We start from the raw sequence: 21,235 nt of genomic DNA, 5'->3' as shown, positions 1-21,235 counted from the left end.
AAAGGATATCACAATCCAAACAAAAACGGAAAGAAAATTGAAAAAAAAAGGAAGAATATGATGAGTAAAAAGAGACACAAAGGTGCTAATGCATTTCATTATAGAATGAAGAGGCAGTGGTCTAGTAAAACCAAAAAAAAAAAGTAAAACAAAGACAGCTCAAAAGAAAAATATGCAAGGAAGTATGACAAAATAGGTAGAGAAATAAAGAGACATGGTTCTGTTTACCAATGGCCGCCTTATGCAAAAATCATCTTTGTTCTATTCAAAAGGGCATTCCAAAATAGGTTAAAATATATCATGTCAATTCAAGGTTTCCAAGGTTAAAGTTAGTCCTCTCTACAAGTAACTTTGCAGTGCCTGTATATTATATCAGAAGAGCTATATTTCAATGCGTCTCGTCTAGTATGGCGTTTGGTAAACCAGTTCTTAGACACTAAAGTCACAAAGACATACCTGAGAAGTTTCTTGTGACCAGCAAAGTGGTCAATATTGCTCCCTGCAGTCACAGAAGAGAGGTAAAGAAGGAGGAAATGACGGTGGACAAAAAGAAAAGAGGAGACAGAGAGGAAGATCGATTAAAAGGTTGCAGTAAGAAAAGAGAAGCACGACAGCGAGCGAACGTGGAGGTTTTAGAGAGGGAGGTGCCTTTTTTTTTTTTAAGCCACAGCGAGAAGTCTTGAAGGAGGAAAACAAGAGAGGGGGAAGAAAGAAAAAAGTCTGGATGGATTCGTTTGGCATAAATAGAAATATGATCGACTGCCAGAAACCTCACCTTGAGTTTCCTCCTAGCATTGAATTTCTTCAGGCACTCCACGGTCTCCTGCCTGTGCATCATGGAAGCCACGGTCGACCGTTGCTGTGGCAACAAAATGAGACGGGCTCAGGGTTAGAAAGTTGTTGAGACATCAATGCAACTGTGCCAAGTTTTGTGTTTTCAGACACGTTAGGAAATTCAACACGGAGCCGTTTCTTGCTTTTCAGGGGTTTGTGCGCCAGTGCTTTGTAAAACTACAGAATCAAAGGTCAATTTCGACCCTTTAAGATGATCTGTGGTGATGCATCAGTCTGGTGTGTTTTAAGAAGAATTATTTTCACATTTAGCAAGAAACAGTTCTTATTTAGAATTGAAGAAAACTGTTGCATAAAGTGCCAGACCGTCATTAGTGTAAATGTAATTCTCTGTGTATGTTCGAGTGTGTCACATACGCAGATCCAGGGGTGTTTGAGCGCCTCTGTGGCAGTGATGCGTTTACTGGGGTTGATCGTGAGCATCTTGTTAATCAGATCTTTGGCCTCAGGAGTTACAGTGTCCCACTCCGGGGATGGGAACTGTCAAAAAACACGAGCATTAAAAAAAAAAAAACACTCATTACAGAGCCAAAGCTAACAGAGCGCACAGCACCAAGGGTGCTCTATTTTTAAAACAAACAAAACAAAGCAGAAGCGATAGAAAAACAATAATGAAAAGTTTGAAAAACCGATAAGACACCATGCCCTTAAGGAAAAAGGGAGACATTAAGAGTAAACAGTTTATCTGAAAATTAGCTCATGCGACAAAAAAAAAAAAAATCAAGATAGAGTATTAATGTAAGGCTGTAAACAAAAAGTAATCTGGTCATTTTCCCCCCTTTAACTTGTGATTAAGACAGAGCCGTCTGGGAGCTTTGCGAGGCCCTGTGCGGAATGGCCGGGGGGGGGGGGGCCCTCAAAATGTTTGGGTTTTTCGAAAAACCCCAAAATTTGGGGGGGTTTTTCGGGTCGGATCGGGTGTCTATATGCGCAATTTTAACTCTCCAATTAGCAAAATACTGGATACCTTCCCCTGCCTCATCATCATTTAACTTGCCTCGACGCGGGGCCCCACGGCTGCTGGAGACCCGGTCGGATCGGTGATTTTTGTAACAAATGTATCAAACAAGCCTCTCAGAGAGGCATTAAACTCTTCCATTTTCTTTAGTTTTTTTCTTTTTTCATCCCCTGATGGAAATTTCCTGAATCTGTCTCATTCTCTCGACATTGTGTGACAGTTTGTTCCAACTCCACCCATCTGGATCAGAGCAGCTCGTGTCTGCGCTTGGTCTGACGCAGTTGTATTGAACAGACACGCGCATCATTGCACATATATTTATTGATAGGCACAGACTAGTACACATTTAGCTCTGTAATGGAACGTGACTGTTGATATTTATAAGGGAAAAAAGGAAGAAAAAAAACGAGAAAAAAAAAACTTTTTTTTTTTTTTTTTTTTTCAAAAACGGCCTTGCGCCCCTTGGGGCCCCTTGGGGCGCGAGGCCCCGTGCGGTCGCACGGTTCGCACACCCCTTGCGGCGGCCCTGGATTAAGACGAGACACTTCTACACTTACATCATAGGCACCAGCCTTGATTTGTTGGTAGAGGCGATGTTGATCTTCATCCCAGAAAGGGGGGTAACCCACCAGCAGGATGTACAAAATCACACCTAAAAGAGGTGAAGCAAAGCCGTGTGTGTGCATGTATGGACATTTCATCATTCACCAGCAAAATCCTCCAAACAGCACAAAGCTTCAGTTTTGCCTCCAAACAAAAGACCTTAGACTATTGCCTGCTGAAGTGAGAGAGTTTCAATGTTATTTACCACAGGCCCACATGTCCACGGGTTTCCCATAGGGGTCTTTCCTTAGAACCTCCGGAGACAAGTAGCCCGGAGTTCCAGCAAACCCTGGAGGGATCATAGGGAGGGAGGGAGCAGATAAGGAATGGTAGATGGTGTTGTGAAATTCAGTGTCTTGGCTCTTGGATATGGGGGAAATAGCCACATTGTTGTGTTTGCTAAAATCATGTCCTGTAATTGTTGTATACGGTACTTGAAGTCTTCTCTGAGATGATGAAGCATCTCAGGATGTGTAAATGTTTACTTAAAAAGGGGTCATTGATTTCTGGGAATACTTGCACTTGAGTGTTTTCTTGTAATCGGGGTCTGAGAAGCTTTACTGTGGTTTTTTCAGACCACTTTAGACCCAAAGAGTCGGCTCCAGAGAAAAGACAGGAACGTATATTCCCACCATTTTCTTTGTTTTCTTTTCTTTTCTTTTCTCATGAAATGCCTAAATAAACAGCACCTCCCAGACGGTTGTGCACAGCTTCTTTCGTTTTGTGATGGCTGAGTGAGTTGATGAAGAAATCAAGTTTGTTCTGGTATCGTATGTGGAATAAACCCAAAACACTGGAGCCACAGGGACTTAAGATTACAGCTCCTTTTAAAAAAAAAAAAACAGAGGTTGACGTACTAATTGCTGCTGAAACGACAAAGCTGTCAGGTTTACGAAATGTAATTAGGCTGATGTTCTTGCAAAGCTTTTGTGGGAAACGGTGCAGTTTTAAGATGAAAGGTGATCTGTTTTTTGTAATTTGGCCCTATAGAGATGGATGGAGGTTGTGGTTTATTATCTAAAACTGCTGAATTGGCACGAAATAATCTACACAATTAGTGAGGCTACTTCCACCTTAATTCATTTTTATTTTAAAATGCAAAACATCTGCTATGGTCATGCCTTGTGTCCACAAGTCTGGGGCCAGTCTGACGCTTGTAAACTCAAATTTTAGGGTCTAATATGAACACATAAAATCAAAAGCGGAAACGATAACCTCTTCCACAGAGTTGCTTCATGATTTAATCTTCTGGGTGATTACATATTCTTCCCTGAATTACCAAGGGTGTACCATGTGATCATCACCAGAACTTTATAACAAACATGTGCCTTAACTGTGTAAACCAGAAGCTGAAGATGCTAAAGTCAGCTCAATTAATAACAGTTCTTGTTCACTTGCAACTTCATTGGCTGGCACTTGCGATGAGGCATTGAAAGGCAAATACTCCCCTACTTTTAGAAGAAATAATGCTGCTGCTGAGATGCACAAAATCCACAATTCAATTAATCAACTTTTGACTTCACCTCACTCGAAGTGAACGGAAAACAATGCTCGTGCCGCTTCCAAAGCGTATGTGTGAGTGTACAGTAACTGATACATCTACGTAAAATAGCTTTTCACTTGATTCAGAGGGTTCTCTTTACTGTTGTTAGATTCCTCACCAATGTCAAGATCAAAAAAGAGATGACTGAGTAACTGAGTGGTTGGATGACTGACCAACTCTCTACATTAAAAAAAAAAAAGGGATGGGCAAATACTCACCAAACCATGCCTGTTGGTCCCCCTGTACTTCGATAGCCAGCCCAAAGTCAGCCAACTTGACCGCCGCCCCCTTCAGCTTACTGGCCAATAGAAGGTTCTCAGGCTGGGGGGGGCGGAGTCAAACAGGTTAGAGGTGAGAGGTCACACGCTCAGGGACCAAGCTGCTCACAGACACAGATCTAAAATCAGATTAGCCAAACCAAATCCTAATCAAACCCATTAGGGGTCAGTGACACTAAACTGCTCTTAAATCAGTGTCTGAGGCAACTCCCTTTCTGCCACACAAATGACAGAGACACAAACATGTGAACGGGACCGACTCTCTAAGTGACCATGGACAGTTTGTATGCCGGAGCTGTGGACTTGCTCCCTCGGGCTCATGGATTCACAGGGAGTGACTCGGTAGCGCACATGATGCTCCATGATCCACTGTTAGAATCCATGAGTGGGGGCATAGTGCACAGTGATGGGAGAAAGATACAGGGGGAAGGTGTCACAAGAGGCGTGACTGTACGTACAGTGAAGTGACTCGGCCACATATGTGCAACGGCGACTGCACGACCAACAGAGTTTAGTACGATCATAAATACTCATGAGCCGCTCCATGCAGACATGCACGCACCCCTCTCGCGCACACACACACGGACACAGGTGCAGAAAGGTCTTTGCTAACCCAAGGCCAGTGAGACAGCGTGCTCTGATGAATAATGCAGTTCTTAACATTTAGAGACTAAAAACAGACAGCCTGTGAGCAGCCGGTTTACAGCAGACACTGAACTCAACGGCACAGACATTCACTGACAACTGGACACATCTACATAAAGACGAATAAATATTCGTAATTACAAAGCACATAAAAACTTCACACCACATAAGCGAAAGGCATCTTTACCCAGCAACATCAGCAGATTGGAAATATCAGATGCAATCTATACTATTTAGATTACAGTTATCACATTCAAGCCACATCTTTTTTTCTATTCTCTTCCACATCAAAATTCCTCGAGATAAGCTATGAGAGTGGAGACCACATTAGAATATTCATAGACTAAGAAAGTCTTGCCAATACCAACATCATTTTTGCTTGGATATGCAAATGGTGATATATTCTGAGCTACTGATCCCGTGGTTGCATTTCTGAAGCGATGCGCATCAGGCTACAGCGAAGGTTTTGGTGCAGTGTCCCTATAGGTGGACTTTCATTGTTCGTTCGACGCAAAGGCATAAATCATCCAATATTCTTATCACCATTGCACTGCACTCAGTACTACACAATCCCGCACACATCCAAAAAAGGTTCTGCTGAACCAAGAATGCCGACTGTCGCAAAAATGATCCAACATGAAAGTGAAGTACAGGGTGGCACAATCAAGGAAGAAATAGGTATCTTCAAACAGGAAGTTTACAACAAAGAATCAAACGAGCTAAATGCTTTATCAAAAAAAAGAGTCTCCGATTCAATTAAAGAAATGATAAAAGAGGCAAAAAACTGAAAGTTAAAAGACGTTGGTCCTTTTGAACGTTGCCATCTGCGACGTCTACTGACATACAAACCTTCAGATCCCTGTGAACGATCCCATTAACATGGCAGTGATGGACGCTCTCCAGGATCTGCTGTATGCAGTGGCTGAAGGCAGAGAACGAATGGGAAAAAGATTCAAAATACTGTATATGTAGTCCCCATTATATCCCTTATGTGTATTATATTTCTGGACTTTCTGGTGTTTTCTTAAACTACGACAGAAAAAAAAAGACTGAACGTACTAAGCTACTCAGTAACATCAAAGAAGAACTCCAACAGCTCTCTCCATCTCTGGGGAGGCTATATTTCAACAGAAAGCTGGTACTGTAAGGTAGGCTGTACATGATTAATACTGCAGTCTTTATGTCATTAATCATCTGTATAAATAACTCCATATGATGCCTCAGAGACAAGGCGGCTGTGTCGTGCCCCAGAGACAACCATATGTAAAAAGTGTATGTACATAAAGTTTGCCTCAGTGACAGCGTTGCATCATGACCGTGCGTTTGTGTGTGTGTGTGTGTGTGTTGGTTTGTGGGTGGGTGTTACCTAGCATCAGCCTCACTGTAGTATTCCCTGGCTACAATGTCCTCAAACAGCTCTCCTCCAGTCACCCTGCAGGGACACAGAGACATGCATTTTTACCTGATTCAGCACTTCACAGCTGAAAATTAAAAGAGAATGTTGCATTCTCTTCTTGCATCTTTAAAAAAAATCTCACTCAAACACACATTGTGCCTAATGCTGGAAAAAAGAAATAACTAAAGAGTTTAACGTACAGGATATACAGGACTGTCTCAGAAAATTTGAATATTGTGATTTTCTGTAATGCAATTACAAAAACAAAAATGTCATACATTCTGGATTCATTACAAATCAACTGAAATATTGCAAGCCTTTTATTATTTTAATATTGCTGATCATGGCTTACAGCTTAAGAAAACTCAAATATCCTATCTCAAAAAATTTGAATATTCTGGGAAACTTAATCTTAAACTGTAAGCCATAATCAGCAATATTAAAATAATAAAAGGCTTGAAATATTTCAGTTGATTTGTAATCAATCCAGAATGTATGACATTTTTGTTTTTTTAATTGCATTACAGAAAATAAAGAACTTTATCACAATATTCTAATTTTCTGAGACAGTTCTGTATAAGGGGGCCATATGACAGTAGTGAGGTTGGAAGTAGGAGTCATAGATGGGTTTCAGGTGGAAGTGGGACTGCATCAAGGACTGGGCTTGAGTCCCTTCTTGGGCAGTGTGAGAAAAAGGTTTAGTTTAGGTACAAGCACATAAAATTAGGAAACTTGATGGAACAGAGGGGTTGTGGCACCAGTTTGTCATGAGCTTAGTTTACAAATATATTTGCTATGTGGAGCCTAAGATGTGACTCCCCACAGTGACCACATAAGATGGTGCCTTTTACTCCATCCTGAGGTCAGCTTCAGGGCCGAGAAGACTTTTTTTTACTACTGCCCGTCCTGCTTTCTTATCCAGAATTTGAAATATAAAAATGCAGGTTAACAATTAAATTAAACCCCTTACAAAAAGCCCCTCTATAAGTCATGACCACATCTTATCAAAATTAAGTCTGTTTGAGATCACCATCATTTGCAAAAAAATGACAGAAACCTTTTTTTTTTTTAAACCGTGTCTTCAAAGTGGGGGAAAGGCTCAGTTATGTTATGGAAATCTCCTGAAAATGGTCAGCTGGAAGATATGGAAACTGTTTTGTTGCTACAGTAGGTAGTTTAGCCCTGTAAACCTAAACAAAAAAAGCTTGGTGGTTCTCTCTTTTCTAAAGCAGAACTTTTGCATTCAAGCAAGACAATATTTTTAAAATACAAACACTGAAATGCAAAGAAGAAGAGGACATAGGGAAAATTGAAGACTGCCTGAAGCAGAAGCTATAAATGTTTAATAATACATTTTTATGTTTATTAAGTTTCTCTATAAAATGTTTTTCACTAAGGCAATCCGTCCATTTGTGTGTTCCGTGGCACTCAGAAGTCAGATTTTCCAAGTTCCTACCCAAAAGTTCTTACTAGACTTCTGCTTTAGGTCAAACTTTGACTTGGAAAGTTGAAACCACCTCCGCTGCGTCGACCTCGGAATGCAACCTTGCTGTAACTCGCATCGGCAAAGTAGATACTCTATAATTTTAAACTTTGTCAGTTTGTCTCGAGTTTTTATTCCATCAAGTCAGACTTGCACAGACTTGTTTTGTTGACTTTTTCATTGGATGTGTTGCCACGTTGTTGGTCGTAAAAACCATGTGCACTGTTGTTATCACTTTGTATTGCTATGAGAGGCTAGCAGCAGCATCGATGAGTCCGATGTTTGGAAATCATCATCCTTGACTCATGCACACAAGCACAAACCCTCCCCCAGTTTATGGCTGGAGGAATATTTACCACGGTTTGAGACTGAAACTGTTTGTTTTTTCTTTTTTAAATGTACTAACGAGATGGGCAGCTAGATATTCAGTAAAATGTAACAAAATTGTTGAGGGTTAGAAAAAACCGAGCATCAACAATCATACCTCCTCACATTCAACTCCACCTGTGCATGGTGCCTCGTCATAATTTGTTCTCTTCCTCCCTTTTGTAGCTCAGAGCTCAAAATGTAGCTCTAAAAGGTTTTCACTCCATCAGATAGTTGATGGATTGATTTCCGGTTTGGGTGTAATCAATGCCCAGCGGGAGTCTTAACATCTTTATTGGCTGATAAATGAATTAGGTTTTATGGTACTAAGAAAAAAAAACATTTCAAAGTGGCATTGACCTCCTTTAAACAGCTTAGAATGTAAAATGTGAGTGTGCATGTGTGTGTGTGTAACAGATAGAGAAAGTGTGTTACTCACAGATCAAAGACCAGATAGTGGAAACCCTCTTCTGATATGCTGTCATGGAGTCTTACTGTGGGAAAAAAAAAAAAAAAAAACACACACACACGACAGATAAGGAATCAAGGACACAAAGGAAGAACAAATATCATCAGAAATTCCACTAAGAAAAAAGAAACAATTGTTCGTTGGTGATATATAATAGTTTGAAAATCATCCTAAAATATGGTCTAGAAGCAAAAATCACCACGGAAAATGACTTTGAGACAATATTTGGGAACCAGGACACGAATGTTTTCTATTATCAAACTGTCTGGGGATTTTGTGTACTGAAATTGGTAAAATGTTTGCACCTCAAACATTCATCTAACACAACTTTTTGATAACCCCAGTGACACGCAGACAATCACGTACTGTATAGATTAATGATTTCCAAATCCTGGTTTTGACATATTCTTTTATCTCCTTAAAAGAAAACACAATTTCGGACTCACTTTGCTCCACAACATACACGCACCAGTGAGAGTTAATAATCGTCACAAAAACCCAGCAAGTACTGTATAAAAACTGTCCTTTGATTGTAGAACGCTTCATTGGGGTACATCAACTATATGTTGCCAATTAATATAAGCATTTTAGAGATAGTTTGAAAACCTCTTTTTTATTCTTTATTTTATTTATTTATTTATTTATTATTTTTTGGGGTGGGTGTAATGAGGAAGAAAGAGAGTTAAGCCTGGGATATACTTGCAGTTCAGACCGCGTACGTGTATGCATCATGGCCACCATGCGTATCCTGCGTTCATTTGACGCGTCGACGTGCACGTTCTCAAAAAGACCCTGAACGCGTAGCAACCTGCAGTTCTTGCTCTGGCCGCGAGTGGCGCTGGTCCCGGTCAGATACCAGCTAGTCACAAGTGACGACACGGAGGTCGCTGGCGCCGTTTCCTTCGCCGAGATCGCAACCAAAGCAATGTTATAATCTCCTACATCATCCAATGGCTGCTACTAAATATTTAATCGCTTTTCCTACTGTTGCTCTGCTTACTGCCCCCTATCGGTGACCGCCGGTACGACGCGCTCTCCTCGCGTACTACGCGAGCGACGTTGCGGTCTGTGGTGCGTGCGAACGGACGTGAACGGACGCCAACGCAAGCACCAAAAGCAAGTATATCCAAGGCTTTAAATGTCAGAGGTTCATAAAAGACAAAGGGCTCCTGTCTCCTGATGAGTCTGGCGGGAGAAAGAGGGGGGAACATCATCATCATTAGATATTTTAACACACACTTGTTTTCTCCTTCTACAGAGCTGTCTCATATGCAGAGGTGGAAAAAGTACAAAAATATTGTACTTAAGTAAAAGTACAAATTTTCTGCTTGAAAATTACTTAAGTAAAAGTAAAAAGTACCCATTAAGAAAATTACTTAAGTAAAAGTATAAAAGTACCTCAACTTAAATATAATAAAGTACAAAAAGTACATGGGTTAAAATGTACTTAAGTACAAAAGTAAAAAGTACAAAGTACAAAGTACAAAGTACAAAATTCAAAGTACAAAATTATTTTCAAAAGGATTGCAAAGAAATGAAGAATCCAAGAATTTGCTTACAACTCTAAATAATGGTGATATTATTCTGACCCCTTTAGTGTTTGTTTCCATTACCCCATTTTAATTTCTCCCTTTGCTCATCACTGCTGCTGTTCCCCAATTGGCCCCGCTGACAGGTCCACCCCCAGCCTGTAGTATGCAGTGACAACATTAAGCAACCCCAGCTGATAAAGGATGAGACTTTTGAACTTTTAAATGCCAAAACCACCTTAGAAGTGGTGGAATCAAAGAATGGTGCGCATGGACACGCGTCGGCTGGCGCTCAATGCTGATTTATGGTTCCGCGTTACACCAACATACACTACGGCGAGGCTCTGCGTCAATTTAACGCGGAACCATAATTCAGGCTTCAGTCCTCCTCGGTACTCGACGCGACGGCGGTTCCTCCGGCCTTCCAGCCCGCCTCTGCGGCGCAACTCTCCCGGGAGCTGCGGCTCCTTCTCGGTATATTCACGCGCCCCCCCTTCCTTCCCGTCCGCCTCATGGTTCCGCGTTAAATTGACGCACACCTTACGCCGTAGGCTACGGCGTAGGGTGTGCGTCGCCGCGTACCCTACGCTGTAGCTCTGCGCCGGTGTAACGCGGAACCATAAATCAGCCCCCGCTGTGCTGTTCTTTAATTTGTAGCGAGTAACGACGTGTCCAATTTTAAATGTAGCGGATTAAAAGTACGATTTTTTCCTTGAAAATGTAACGAAGTAAAAGTAAAAGTACAGAAAAATGAAAGTATCAATAAAAGTACAAATTCTCAAAAATCTTACTTAAGTAAAATAACGAAGTACTTGTAGTTCGTTACTTTACACCACTGCTCATATGTGTGTCTAGAAGATGAATAGCCATATCAGAAATCACAAGAGACCTGAACCGAGTGTATGTTTTCATGCACGTGTGTATTTTGAATCGAGGACACTCCGCTCACCAATGTTAGGGTGCTTTAGTAAACGACAGATCCTCGCCTCTCTCTCCAGCTTTTGATGATCTGAAAGAAAAGCAGAGGAGACACACAGAGAGACAAGTTATTTTAACTTTCCACGTCGCTGCCCTGCGATGACTGGCTTTCTAAATCATCTGATATGAAAGTTGGCTGCAACTTAGTTTTGCCTCAGTGGAGGACACAGCGGAGTGTTTGGGCATCACCGTCAGTGTCAGAGCGTGTTTTTCTTGAAGGCAGTCTGTGTGTTCTGGCTTGGCACCAAGCCTGCTCTTTTCCTTATTAGAACTGAAATGCTCGGCAGAAATGACGTGACCTGATATGTGCTTGGTTATGTGCCACAAACAGACAAACAGGTCACAGAAAGCAGCGGACGCAGTGGATGACCGCGGTGAACGGTGGGTTCCTGTTGACCTAATGAGGCTCCGGAAACGTACTTGTCAGTTCCCTTTATTGGTTTGTTTGTATCTGTGTACAGTATCAGAACTCGAGGCTCAAAAAGGTTTAATCAGGGTTGAAATGATCCACATTTGGATATTCTCAACATTTTTTTCTCTCTTTTCAGGTACTCTATCTCACTTCGTTGCTTGCTTGCATCAACATGATTATCACAACTTGATTACTTGCACAACCTCGCTACCTGGCACAACATCCATGATCATAAAAATAATATTAATACATTTTATTTGTAAAGCACTTTTCATGAAATAATCTCAAAGTGCTAACATAAACAAAGGGAATATAAAATCAAGACACATAAAAGACCAGAAGTAAAAAGCATAAAAACAATAAAAACATCTATAAAAGACCAGGGAAAGCCAAAAAAGTTTTAAGCCCCTTTTTAAAGGAGTCCACAGACTGGGGTTGACATAGCTGTTCAGGGAGGGAGTTCCAGATGTGGGGGGCAGCGGAGCAGACGGCTCGGTCTCCCATGGAGCGGAGTCGTGTGCGGGGCTGACAGAGGAGGTTGGTGTTTTGTGAGCGGAGGTTACGGCTGGATGAGTGAGGGGTCAGGAGGCCTTTGAGGTATTGAGGGGCATTGCTGTAGATGCAGAGGTGGGTGATGAGGGCGATCTTGTAGTGAATTCTTGAGGTTATGGCAAGCCAGTGTAGGTTCTGAAGAATAGGGGTGATATGGTCGTATTTGCAGGTTTTCATCAGAGTTCGGCCAGCACAGTTCTGAATGAATTGAAGTTTCCGGAGGTGTTTGTTGGGGATACCGATGAGCAGGCTGTTACAGTAATCGAGCCTGGAGGAGATTAGGGCGTGGACGAGTTTTTCTGCATCGGAGAAAGTGAGGAAGGGGTGGAGTTTGGATATGTTCTTTATGTGGAAGAAGCACGTTTTGTACAGATGTTTGATGTGGTTTACGAAGGTGAGTTGTGGGTCCAGCTTCACACCGAGGTTGGTAACAGTTGGTAGAGAGGGGGATGTCTTGACCGGAGAAGGAGATGGTGGTTATGGGTGATGACTGGACCTGGTGAGGGGTGCCAATTTGTATGGCTTCGGTTTTGGAACTGAGTTGAGTTGGAGGAAGTTGTGACTCATCCACGCCCAAATCTACTCCAGGCAGTTGGAAAGGGCTTGAGTGGGTGATGATGAGAGGACTGGGGTGGAACGTAGGTTGGGGTCAGTCCGGAGGTACAGCTGAGTGTCATCGGCATAGCAATGAAAAGAGATGCCGTGATCATGTTTATGATATACCAAAACCTGTTGAAGACAGGACCACAGATGTTATGTCTCTGATTGCCTTTATTTAAGGTATTTAAGGACAGGAAAGAAGGGAAAACGCACAGGAAAGGGCCACAAGCCCGGACGCAGACCAAGTGAGATATCTGGCACTGTTTGACTGGTTTATTGCAACTGACCTTATATTTATCTTCAGTCTCATTTTTTTTTACTCATCTTTGTTCTTGTATGAACAGTTATTTTATGGAAACAAGACAAGTTTATAAAATTTTGTTAAAAAAAAAAAAAAAAAGGTATGAAAAGTTTGAGAGGACGTTTCAGATTATTTATAAAAATGTTGATTAGATTTAAATTAGATCATGATACCGGTATATGTTTAGATTTTGGAATTCTTTGATACTTTTCAGCAACCTTTTTCCAAGTTTAATCAAGTCTGACATTCACTCAGATGGTGTGTCACCAACTGGGTCCTAGACAGAGAGAGTCAGTTGAAACAGTTTTAGAGCAGCCGCAGCTTCACTGGGTGGAGTCGGTAGTTCAACAACTTGGAAGATCGCCGAATCGATCCGAAGCCAAACCACAAGTCAAAGTGTCCTTGGGAAAGAAACCTAACCCTTCACTGCTCCCAACATGCTTGTTGGGGTATGAATGAAATAATCAAAGCAGTGCTGTACATCATCAGTTTACAGTATAATAGAAGCACTGTAGTATGAGAGCGTTTGGTTGAATGGATAAATGAGAAACATATAAAGTGCTTTGGAGAACCCAGTTAAGGCATGTTAAGTAAGGCTTTAATTGATTGATGTATTTATTTAAAATGTGACTAATGCACTAATGTTAGTTAGGTGTTACTAATCGTTAATTTGGACAGATAAATCTGATGTCAGGGGAAGCCCATTTTAAATTTCTATTTCCTTGTTCGTCTTTTGTTGTTTGTTTTTTTAATTCTAACTTTTCTAAAGGGGCCGGTTCAACTAACGGATTTTCTGCACTATAAGGCGCACTAAAAATCCTTACATTTTCCATACAATCCATACATCAGGGGCGCCTTATGTATGGATTTCATTGTGCTTACTGACCACGAAACCAATTTTATGTGGTACAACTGCTCTCAAAAAGGGTTTTAATGCGACTTTGCTAAGAAACGAAGCAGCTCCGCTTGATTGAGGGAAGGACCGTTCAGCTGACGGATTAAAGTTAGTCCTTGGTTGGATAGGGGTTGCAACGTTAGACAACGTTAGATAATTAGGAAGCGCTGGCAAACAACCATCATCCAACATCTAGTCATTTTTACCTTACTATAATTAGACGTCAAGCCAACGTTAGGATTTTAGCGTAAACCCAATTTTCAAATCTATATCATAATCCAATTAAAATCAAATGTTTGGAATACAACGTTGTTCCAACCTCACCTACTTCAGGTGTCTGCTATCGCTGGCAACAATGAACCAATCATAGAACAGGATGTAGTACTACAGTACACATACCTCCTCCAATTTTTATTGATGGATTCGTGGAAGACGAATTATTTAAAATGTATGTGAGTGTATTTTTCTGTATTTGTTACAACTGAACGAGTTATTGTGAATGAGTTGAATAGAGTTCATCTTCAGTTCATGTGCCTTATAACTCAGTGCGCCTTATGTATGAAAATACACCCATTCATTGATATTCCGCCTTATAGTGTGGTGCGCCTAATGGTCTGCAAAATACATGTTATAAGTTATACCAGTGCTGTACATCTAGATCAGTATTCAGCCGCCCATTTTGGTCTCTCTCAAACCAGGAGTGACCATGTTTTTTGCAAGAAAGTGGAGCTTAAGAGTGATCCCTGAAGGTTGGCTGGATTTAGGTGCAATTATTTGAGGACATACAGTACAGACCAAGGCTTCTCATTCAAACAAATGGGGAAGTGTGTCCAAGCTTTTGGTCTGTACTGTATAACTTTTCAATAATTAAATATTTTTTGGAAGAACCATAAAAACCGTAAAGAGAATAGGTCAATTCAGTTGGTGAAATCATAATGAGTTGAGGATAGAATTGACTGGCGGAGCATTTCATAGGAGACTTTTTCGGATTGTTTTGAGGATCAGAACTGTTTTGGAGCCAACTTCTAGTGGCTGTTTGTGGTATTTTACTTTTTCCTTTTTTTCTGGGCTATGTGATTTTTAGAGTCAGACCATTGTCTGTTCAGATTACAAGACTCTGTTTTGCAATCAGGATCTTTGAAGTCATTTCCCAGTACACACTTCATGACGGATCACCAATGAAGGACCACATACTTAACAATCTACCCGTGACTCAGCAGCCTGACTAGTCTCTGAAACTGCAATTAATCAACAAAAAATATTCGGGAAATGATGAGTTATTTGAAAATGCACCAAGAGAGAAACTATTTCCCCGTATGAACAAACATGGGAACAGGCACATATTAGGACAGAAATGTGTGGAAATGTGATTTGTAATGAAAACGTGGCTGATTGCTCATGCTGCGGTATGGTGCACTGTGTGCATCTCCCCCTTGCTTCGCCAATGGCAGTACACACATTGGCCAGCATCTTTGATGAGTCTATGGGTTGTTTAAACATGATGACCAAGTTCAAACTCTCAACTGCTCACCGACTGTCGACTGTTAAGTGACTGGTAGACTGGGGCTGAAATCATGTGGTCTGAAAGAGCCTTTGGGCCTCACATCCAACAACAGATGGCTTTGTTGATCGTTTACACCCTCTACACCACAAAACTGGCACCATTTTATGGCACCAAAATCATAGTGATTCTTATTTTCTCCTGATTTCTGAACACAATTATGAGCAAATTAATATTAAAATCATATTGACCAAACTTAAAACAGACAATGCATCTATTTGACTGAGTGAAATTTAAAATGCACTTACTGATTCTTTTGCCCATTTCCACATATAATGAAAGATATGAGGGAGCATTTCGTGTTGTGAAGATTATATATATATATATATATATATATATATATATATATATATATATATACACACACATATATGTATATCTTCACCATCCGGCTGAAAAGCCATGGATGGAGGTAGGCAAGAGACAAGGAGACCGGATATATGTATATATATATATATATATATATATATATATATATATATATATATATATATATATATATATATATCTGTATTATATATCGTGTTGTGAAGATTATATATATATATATATATATATATATATATATATATATATATATATATATATATATATATATATATAATTATATATAATATATATATAATCTTCACAACACGATATATAATACAAATACAAATTTGTTGCAGCATCACTGCATCCTCGCCATTTAGTAAGTTAAATGTATATTGAATTTTATATATATATATATATATATATATATATATATACACACACACACCACTACATTTAATGATCTGATCAATAGTAAGGACACAATGGGGTGACTGTATTACTAATCTGTTGCAACAAAACCCCAGTCATGTAAATGGTGACCCACACATGATCTAACATCCCTCTTCAAAGAATCCAGATTGATTTTATCTGAATCTGTGGGCAAGAAGGAACACGCAAAACTGTCAGAAGAAATACCCCAGTCAAGCATCTAAAAAACAAGATAGTCGAAAGAGTAGTCATCGTAATGAGTAACACGGTACTGTTTCGAGGTGACCCATTTCAACATGGTCTTGAGGCACAGAAAGCATAAGAAAGTGAAGGAGAGAAAGAAGAGCAGCAGGTACTGCCTGTATTTTTTTCTCCCAAAATAATATAGGACACCTATTTTTTCCAACTCTCGTCTGCGTCTTCTGCGCCTGCTCTTATAGATGCTATGGAAACTGTAGACTCTCTGCAGCACTGAGGAATGATGACCGAAAAAAACCACCAGGCAGCTGGCTCTCATCATAGATCCAGCTATCTGTTTTCTTTGTGCCAGTATGCCGTGAATCTCTCGGAAGCAACAGATGGACATCTTGAAAAGACACCCAGGAAAAAGGCTCAATGTGTTTCTGTCAAAATGGAACTTGGCAATCTCTGAACTGAACGAAATCCAAATAATCATAAAAAGCAATCAACAGCTACAGTTAACTTGGTTTTATTGCAAATAATGATTGCTTCAAAGCAGTAAAAGACAGCCCGCGATCACTCCTGCACACAGAATCCAACTCTGTTCTTTTGTCTAGTCACAAGTCTGCCACATTGCCCTCGAGAAAACGGCGATTCTATTTTTTTATTTATTTATTTTAAGTGTACTGCCAGCTGCAGAGACAAGCAGAGCAGCAGAGGAGCACAGAAAGAGCCAGAAACAAGGGCAGATCCGCCATTATTGCATTATTAGCGAGACCCTCTGAGCAAGGTCACTAATCTCTCCATCTCTGCCTCAGTCTCAACAGTCTTGCCACTGCACATAATCCTTTGGTTTCTCTCTCAATCTAGCACAAACTCTGCTTTGTAGTTGCCAATTTAAAACATTCATTTCATTTACCTCATCTTCAAGTTCTATAAATCTTTTCATTTCCACGCATTTGGTTACTGTACACATCAGTGTGGCTTGCTGTACAATACCAGAGAAGAATTTAGATGAATACTTATTTATCTGTTTCACATCAGCCAAAAAGGTTGTTCACATTTAGATTTATGCAAGATTTGATTATTTTTAAGTCATTCTTTTTTCAATTACTATATAAACAGCAGCCCAAAAGATCTGCCGTAATTGCTGAAAGAGTCCAGACTGGAAAAGGAATCAGCTTAATGACAACAGTCTGCAGTAGATAAACAACTTAAGGGAGTGAAATACTCTGCTGAGTTAAAAGTATTGCGAAACACTCCTGGCTACCCAACTACACAAATTCTGCAGTTGCTGCAGAACCTACTGCTCCTTTGCATCAATGGCAGCCTTGTGGAAAGGGTCCACAGCTTCACTTTTCTTGGTATCATCATCTCTGCGGACCTCCCTTAGACATCTATCCAGACCCAATAGACTCAGGAACAGTTTCTTCCCACAAGTGGTCAGTGCACTGAAGACACAAATGCAGTAACACTTACTGTGCTGCACAATGTTTTTATGTTTATATTTGGTAAAACCACTCCAGCTGCTTAGTTTGGTGCACATTTTGTACAATGACAATAAAGTTATGAATCTGCATCTGATCTTATCACCGACCACCTTCAGCAAAATATAAGCAAATCAGGAACCAAAGCCCCACAAAGAGTAAGGGAAACTATTTATGGTTGTGTTACATAACTGTCTTTTTGAGCTTCATTGTTCGAGCAACATATGATGTGCTACCATCTCCCATAAACCTTCACCAATGGTTTGGAAAGGACCCAGCGTGCCCCCTGTGTACGACCCCAGCAACACTTAAGCACATTATGGTGGGCTGTAAAACCAGCCTCACTCAAGGCAGATATACATGGAGACGCAACCAGGTCCTCAGATGTCTGGCTGATAAGCTTGAGTGCAAGAGGGTTTCCATCAACACCCAGCCCACCAACAACCAGGATGTGCGGCAACACCCACCATGGTTTGTTCGGGAGGGGGAAAAGCAGAGGGCAAGGGTTTCACATCCTGACCTGGGCCCACTGAATGCAGCCAGAGACTGGCAAATGCAAGCTGACCTGGATCGGAGGCTCATTTTCCCCCCGGAGATCGCAACGACCACCCTACGTCCAGACCTTGTCCTATGGTCCAACACCTGCAAACTCGTCTACATCATTGAGCTGACAGTTCCTTGGGAGGATGCCGTTGAAGAAGCGTATGAACGCAAGAAACTTCGGTACTCCAACCTAGCGGCTGAGGCAGAGGACAGGGGCTGGAAGGCGAGGGTGCGCCCGGTGGAGGTGGGTTGTAGGGGTTTTGTGGCCAGCTCGACAGCGAACCTCCTTAGGGAGGTTGGAATCAGGGGACACACTCACAAACAGGCCATCAAAGAGCTGGCCAACACTGCCGAGAGAACGAACCATTGGCTGTGGATGAAGAGGAGCGACACCATCTGGGCTGCTAAGCCAAATGCTTAACCCTGGGACACACACCCGGGTCTGATCAACCTGTGGTGGGCCTGCCTCGGCTGAGGGCGTCTTGTGATAATTGGCCGAAACGCCCCATGATCTGAGGACAGAACTGACGATGTGTCCCAGGGGCTAAGTATGGCTGTAAAGCAGCAACTCCTCTTCCACTCAGGTATGCAGTCAGGCGCAAGCTTGGCTCAGGGAAGAGGACGCCCCTGCCATGCATAGTCCCGAGGATTGTACCATCTAGTCCTTTCATCGAATCTTACTTCCACTTTTTAACCGTCTAGGAACTTAATACAATCTGCTCAGCTGTACACATTCACTTTGCAAAAAGTGTCTCTGGTGACATGGGATTGGTACCACTCGCCACAGCCATTTCCACTGGTAAAGGACAACAGCAGGACCAAACCACTCACGTGGGGTGGGAGCAGGGTTTATGCAAAGATTCTTAAAGGAGCAAAGGCCACTATTAAACAAAAAACGATATGGCTGCAGAAATGCTAATAAGCTACGATGTCCCGATCCGATCACACAATCGGAAATCGTGTGATTTCCGGATGATCGGGAGGCAAGATGTGATGTTCTTTTCATTCTTATTTCACTATTTGACATTATTTGATTAATAATTATTATATGTCCATCCATTAGTTTTTCTGTTAAGAATAAATGTTTATCCGCCATGCTTCATTTCTTCTGATCTCCATGCGTCATGTGTGACAGTGCCTACCTGTTTTGTTTTTATTTTCCTTTTCTTGTCTCTTTCTTTGTTGTTTGTTTTGCTGTTGTTATTTTTGACTTTACATTTTGCTGAGGGTATCATTTTATTTATCGTACATACCATGTTTTATATTACAGTTCATGCATGTTCTGCCTCCACCTAGTGGTTGACCACAATCTTGTTTTTTTGTCTTTGTTTTTTGTACTTGTCCTTATAAAAACCTGAAAATCTTAATAAACAAAGTTTAAAAAAAAAAAGAATAAATGTTTATGTCAGGTGGGGACTAGGCGTAACCTTCAGTATATGGTAGCAGTTGTAGCCACAGACTCTATAAAACAATGGACGAAGCATTCAGTCACGTGACTCATTGGTTTCTAAAGACCAGTTTTAAAGCCTGTTTTTCTTTGTATGGGGCGCAGGCATGCTGCTCAGCAAGCGATGGGAACACAGCCTTGGCACATTACATTTAGCCGATACTGAGTTTGTACAAGCAAGTGGTTGCTTCACTAAGCGCGGTAGCATGATAATTACGGATAAGGAAGTGATAGCGGCTAACTATTGGCTGAGCGGATTGTCAATCAATCATATTAGAAATAAATGTATTACTTGATATAAACTCTCCTGGCGTGGTACAAAAAACTTCACCTCCCTCAGATATGTCATGGCTACAAAAACGACTGAGACCAAATGGTTTTTTGAAGCAGGCTGTAAATATGTTTATTTCTGTTCTAAAGTTGGAATTTTAAAGCCAATAGCTAATTTCCTTACTGAGGAGTTGGCAACACTGGCTGACATAAATGTAAAGGGGGGGTGTGGATTGCCAAGTACTGGACCAGGACTCGGTCCTCGGCCTACACTCAAAATCAAATGACTCTGACTCAAAGCGAAAAAAAAGATCTGGATATCCACTAATAACTGTTTAGATTACGTTTGTTTTACTGCAAAACCAACACCAGTCATTGTCTGACATTGTCACTCCACTGCACATTAGTCTCGCCGTCACATGCTTCAACGGGTTTCAGAGGTACTTTCTTCTGCATCTCCTGATAATGCCCCTTGAAATCAAAATCAAATCTAGAGGAACCAGACTCCAGCGCCAGGCTACTGAAGATGTTGAGATTGTTGCTGTGTCAATCCTTGTTAAATACAAAATTCCAGTTGCTCAAGACGCCATAGCCATTATTGCCTGATTCTCCTCCTCATAAAGTGTCATGCATTTCCAAAACACATCCAGACATATTTGGAGTTCTGACAGGCCAGAGAAGAAAACTGTGCATATGTAGCCATGCTACCATAAGTTACGCATAATGGCATTGGCGTTGTTGCCCTGAAACAAGCAATATACGAGTCAGTGTCGACATACATAGATACCTATGGTTCTTATGACAAGTCACCCACCTCCAGATCATCACAGACATCAATGTTTTAACCGTCCTTGCTTGGATATACTGTGGGCTAGATTAACTATGACTTTACATCTTGTGCAAACTTCACCTTGGTGTTGAAACATTACAGTCAATATTTACTATCCACAGTATACCACTGAAAGTTAGTGGCTGGCAGACTTGGACATAATGATTTTAGCACTTGTCCATGTTGCTTTAGTATTTATCGAAGACTTCAGTAGGGGATTAATTAAACTATCCATGCAAAATGCTGCCATGTTTCAGATTGTGTGCATGGCTGTAATAGTTGCTGTCAAGGGATGACTTTCATTTAGCTCAACA

General features: G+C 41.0%; 1 protein-coding gene across 15 annotated transcripts in view; it reads right to left on the bottom strand.

The window, feature by feature from the left end:
• Nucleotides 1-21,235, bottom strand: part of camk2d2 (calcium/calmodulin-dependent protein kinase (CaM kinase) II delta 2) — a 58,198-nt gene that overhangs the window by 16,731 nt on the left and 20,232 nt on the right. For all 15 annotated transcript variants that reach the window (XM_061712156.1, XM_061712293.1, XM_061712518.1 and 12 more), the window contains exons 3-12: nucleotides 11,072-11,131; nucleotides 8,564-8,618; nucleotides 6,246-6,311; nucleotides 5,729-5,801; nucleotides 4,175-4,277; nucleotides 2,619-2,702; nucleotides 2,368-2,462; nucleotides 1,210-1,332; nucleotides 776-859; nucleotides 457-499 (exon numbers count right to left, since the gene is read on the bottom strand). In XM_061712156.1, coding sequence (XP_061568140.1) covers nucleotides 457-499; nucleotides 776-859; nucleotides 1,210-1,332; nucleotides 2,368-2,462; nucleotides 2,619-2,702; nucleotides 4,175-4,277; nucleotides 5,729-5,801; nucleotides 6,246-6,311; nucleotides 8,564-8,618; nucleotides 11,072-11,131 — 786 coding nt within the window. The remainder of the gene's footprint in view (nucleotides 1-456; nucleotides 500-775; nucleotides 860-1,209; nucleotides 1,333-2,367; nucleotides 2,463-2,618; nucleotides 2,703-4,174; nucleotides 4,278-5,728; nucleotides 5,802-6,245; nucleotides 6,312-8,563; nucleotides 8,619-11,071; nucleotides 11,132-21,235) is intronic.

The sequence above is a fragment of the Cololabis saira genome, chromosome 1 (genome assembly GCF_033807715.1).
Source record: "Cololabis saira isolate AMF1-May2022 chromosome 1, fColSai1.1, whole genome shotgun sequence".
Classification (NCBI taxonomy): Eukaryota; Metazoa; Chordata; class Actinopteri; order Beloniformes; family Belonidae; genus Cololabis; species Cololabis saira.
The sequence above is the reverse complement of the archived record's forward strand: the minus strand, read 5'-3'. Positions and strand labels throughout refer to the sequence as shown.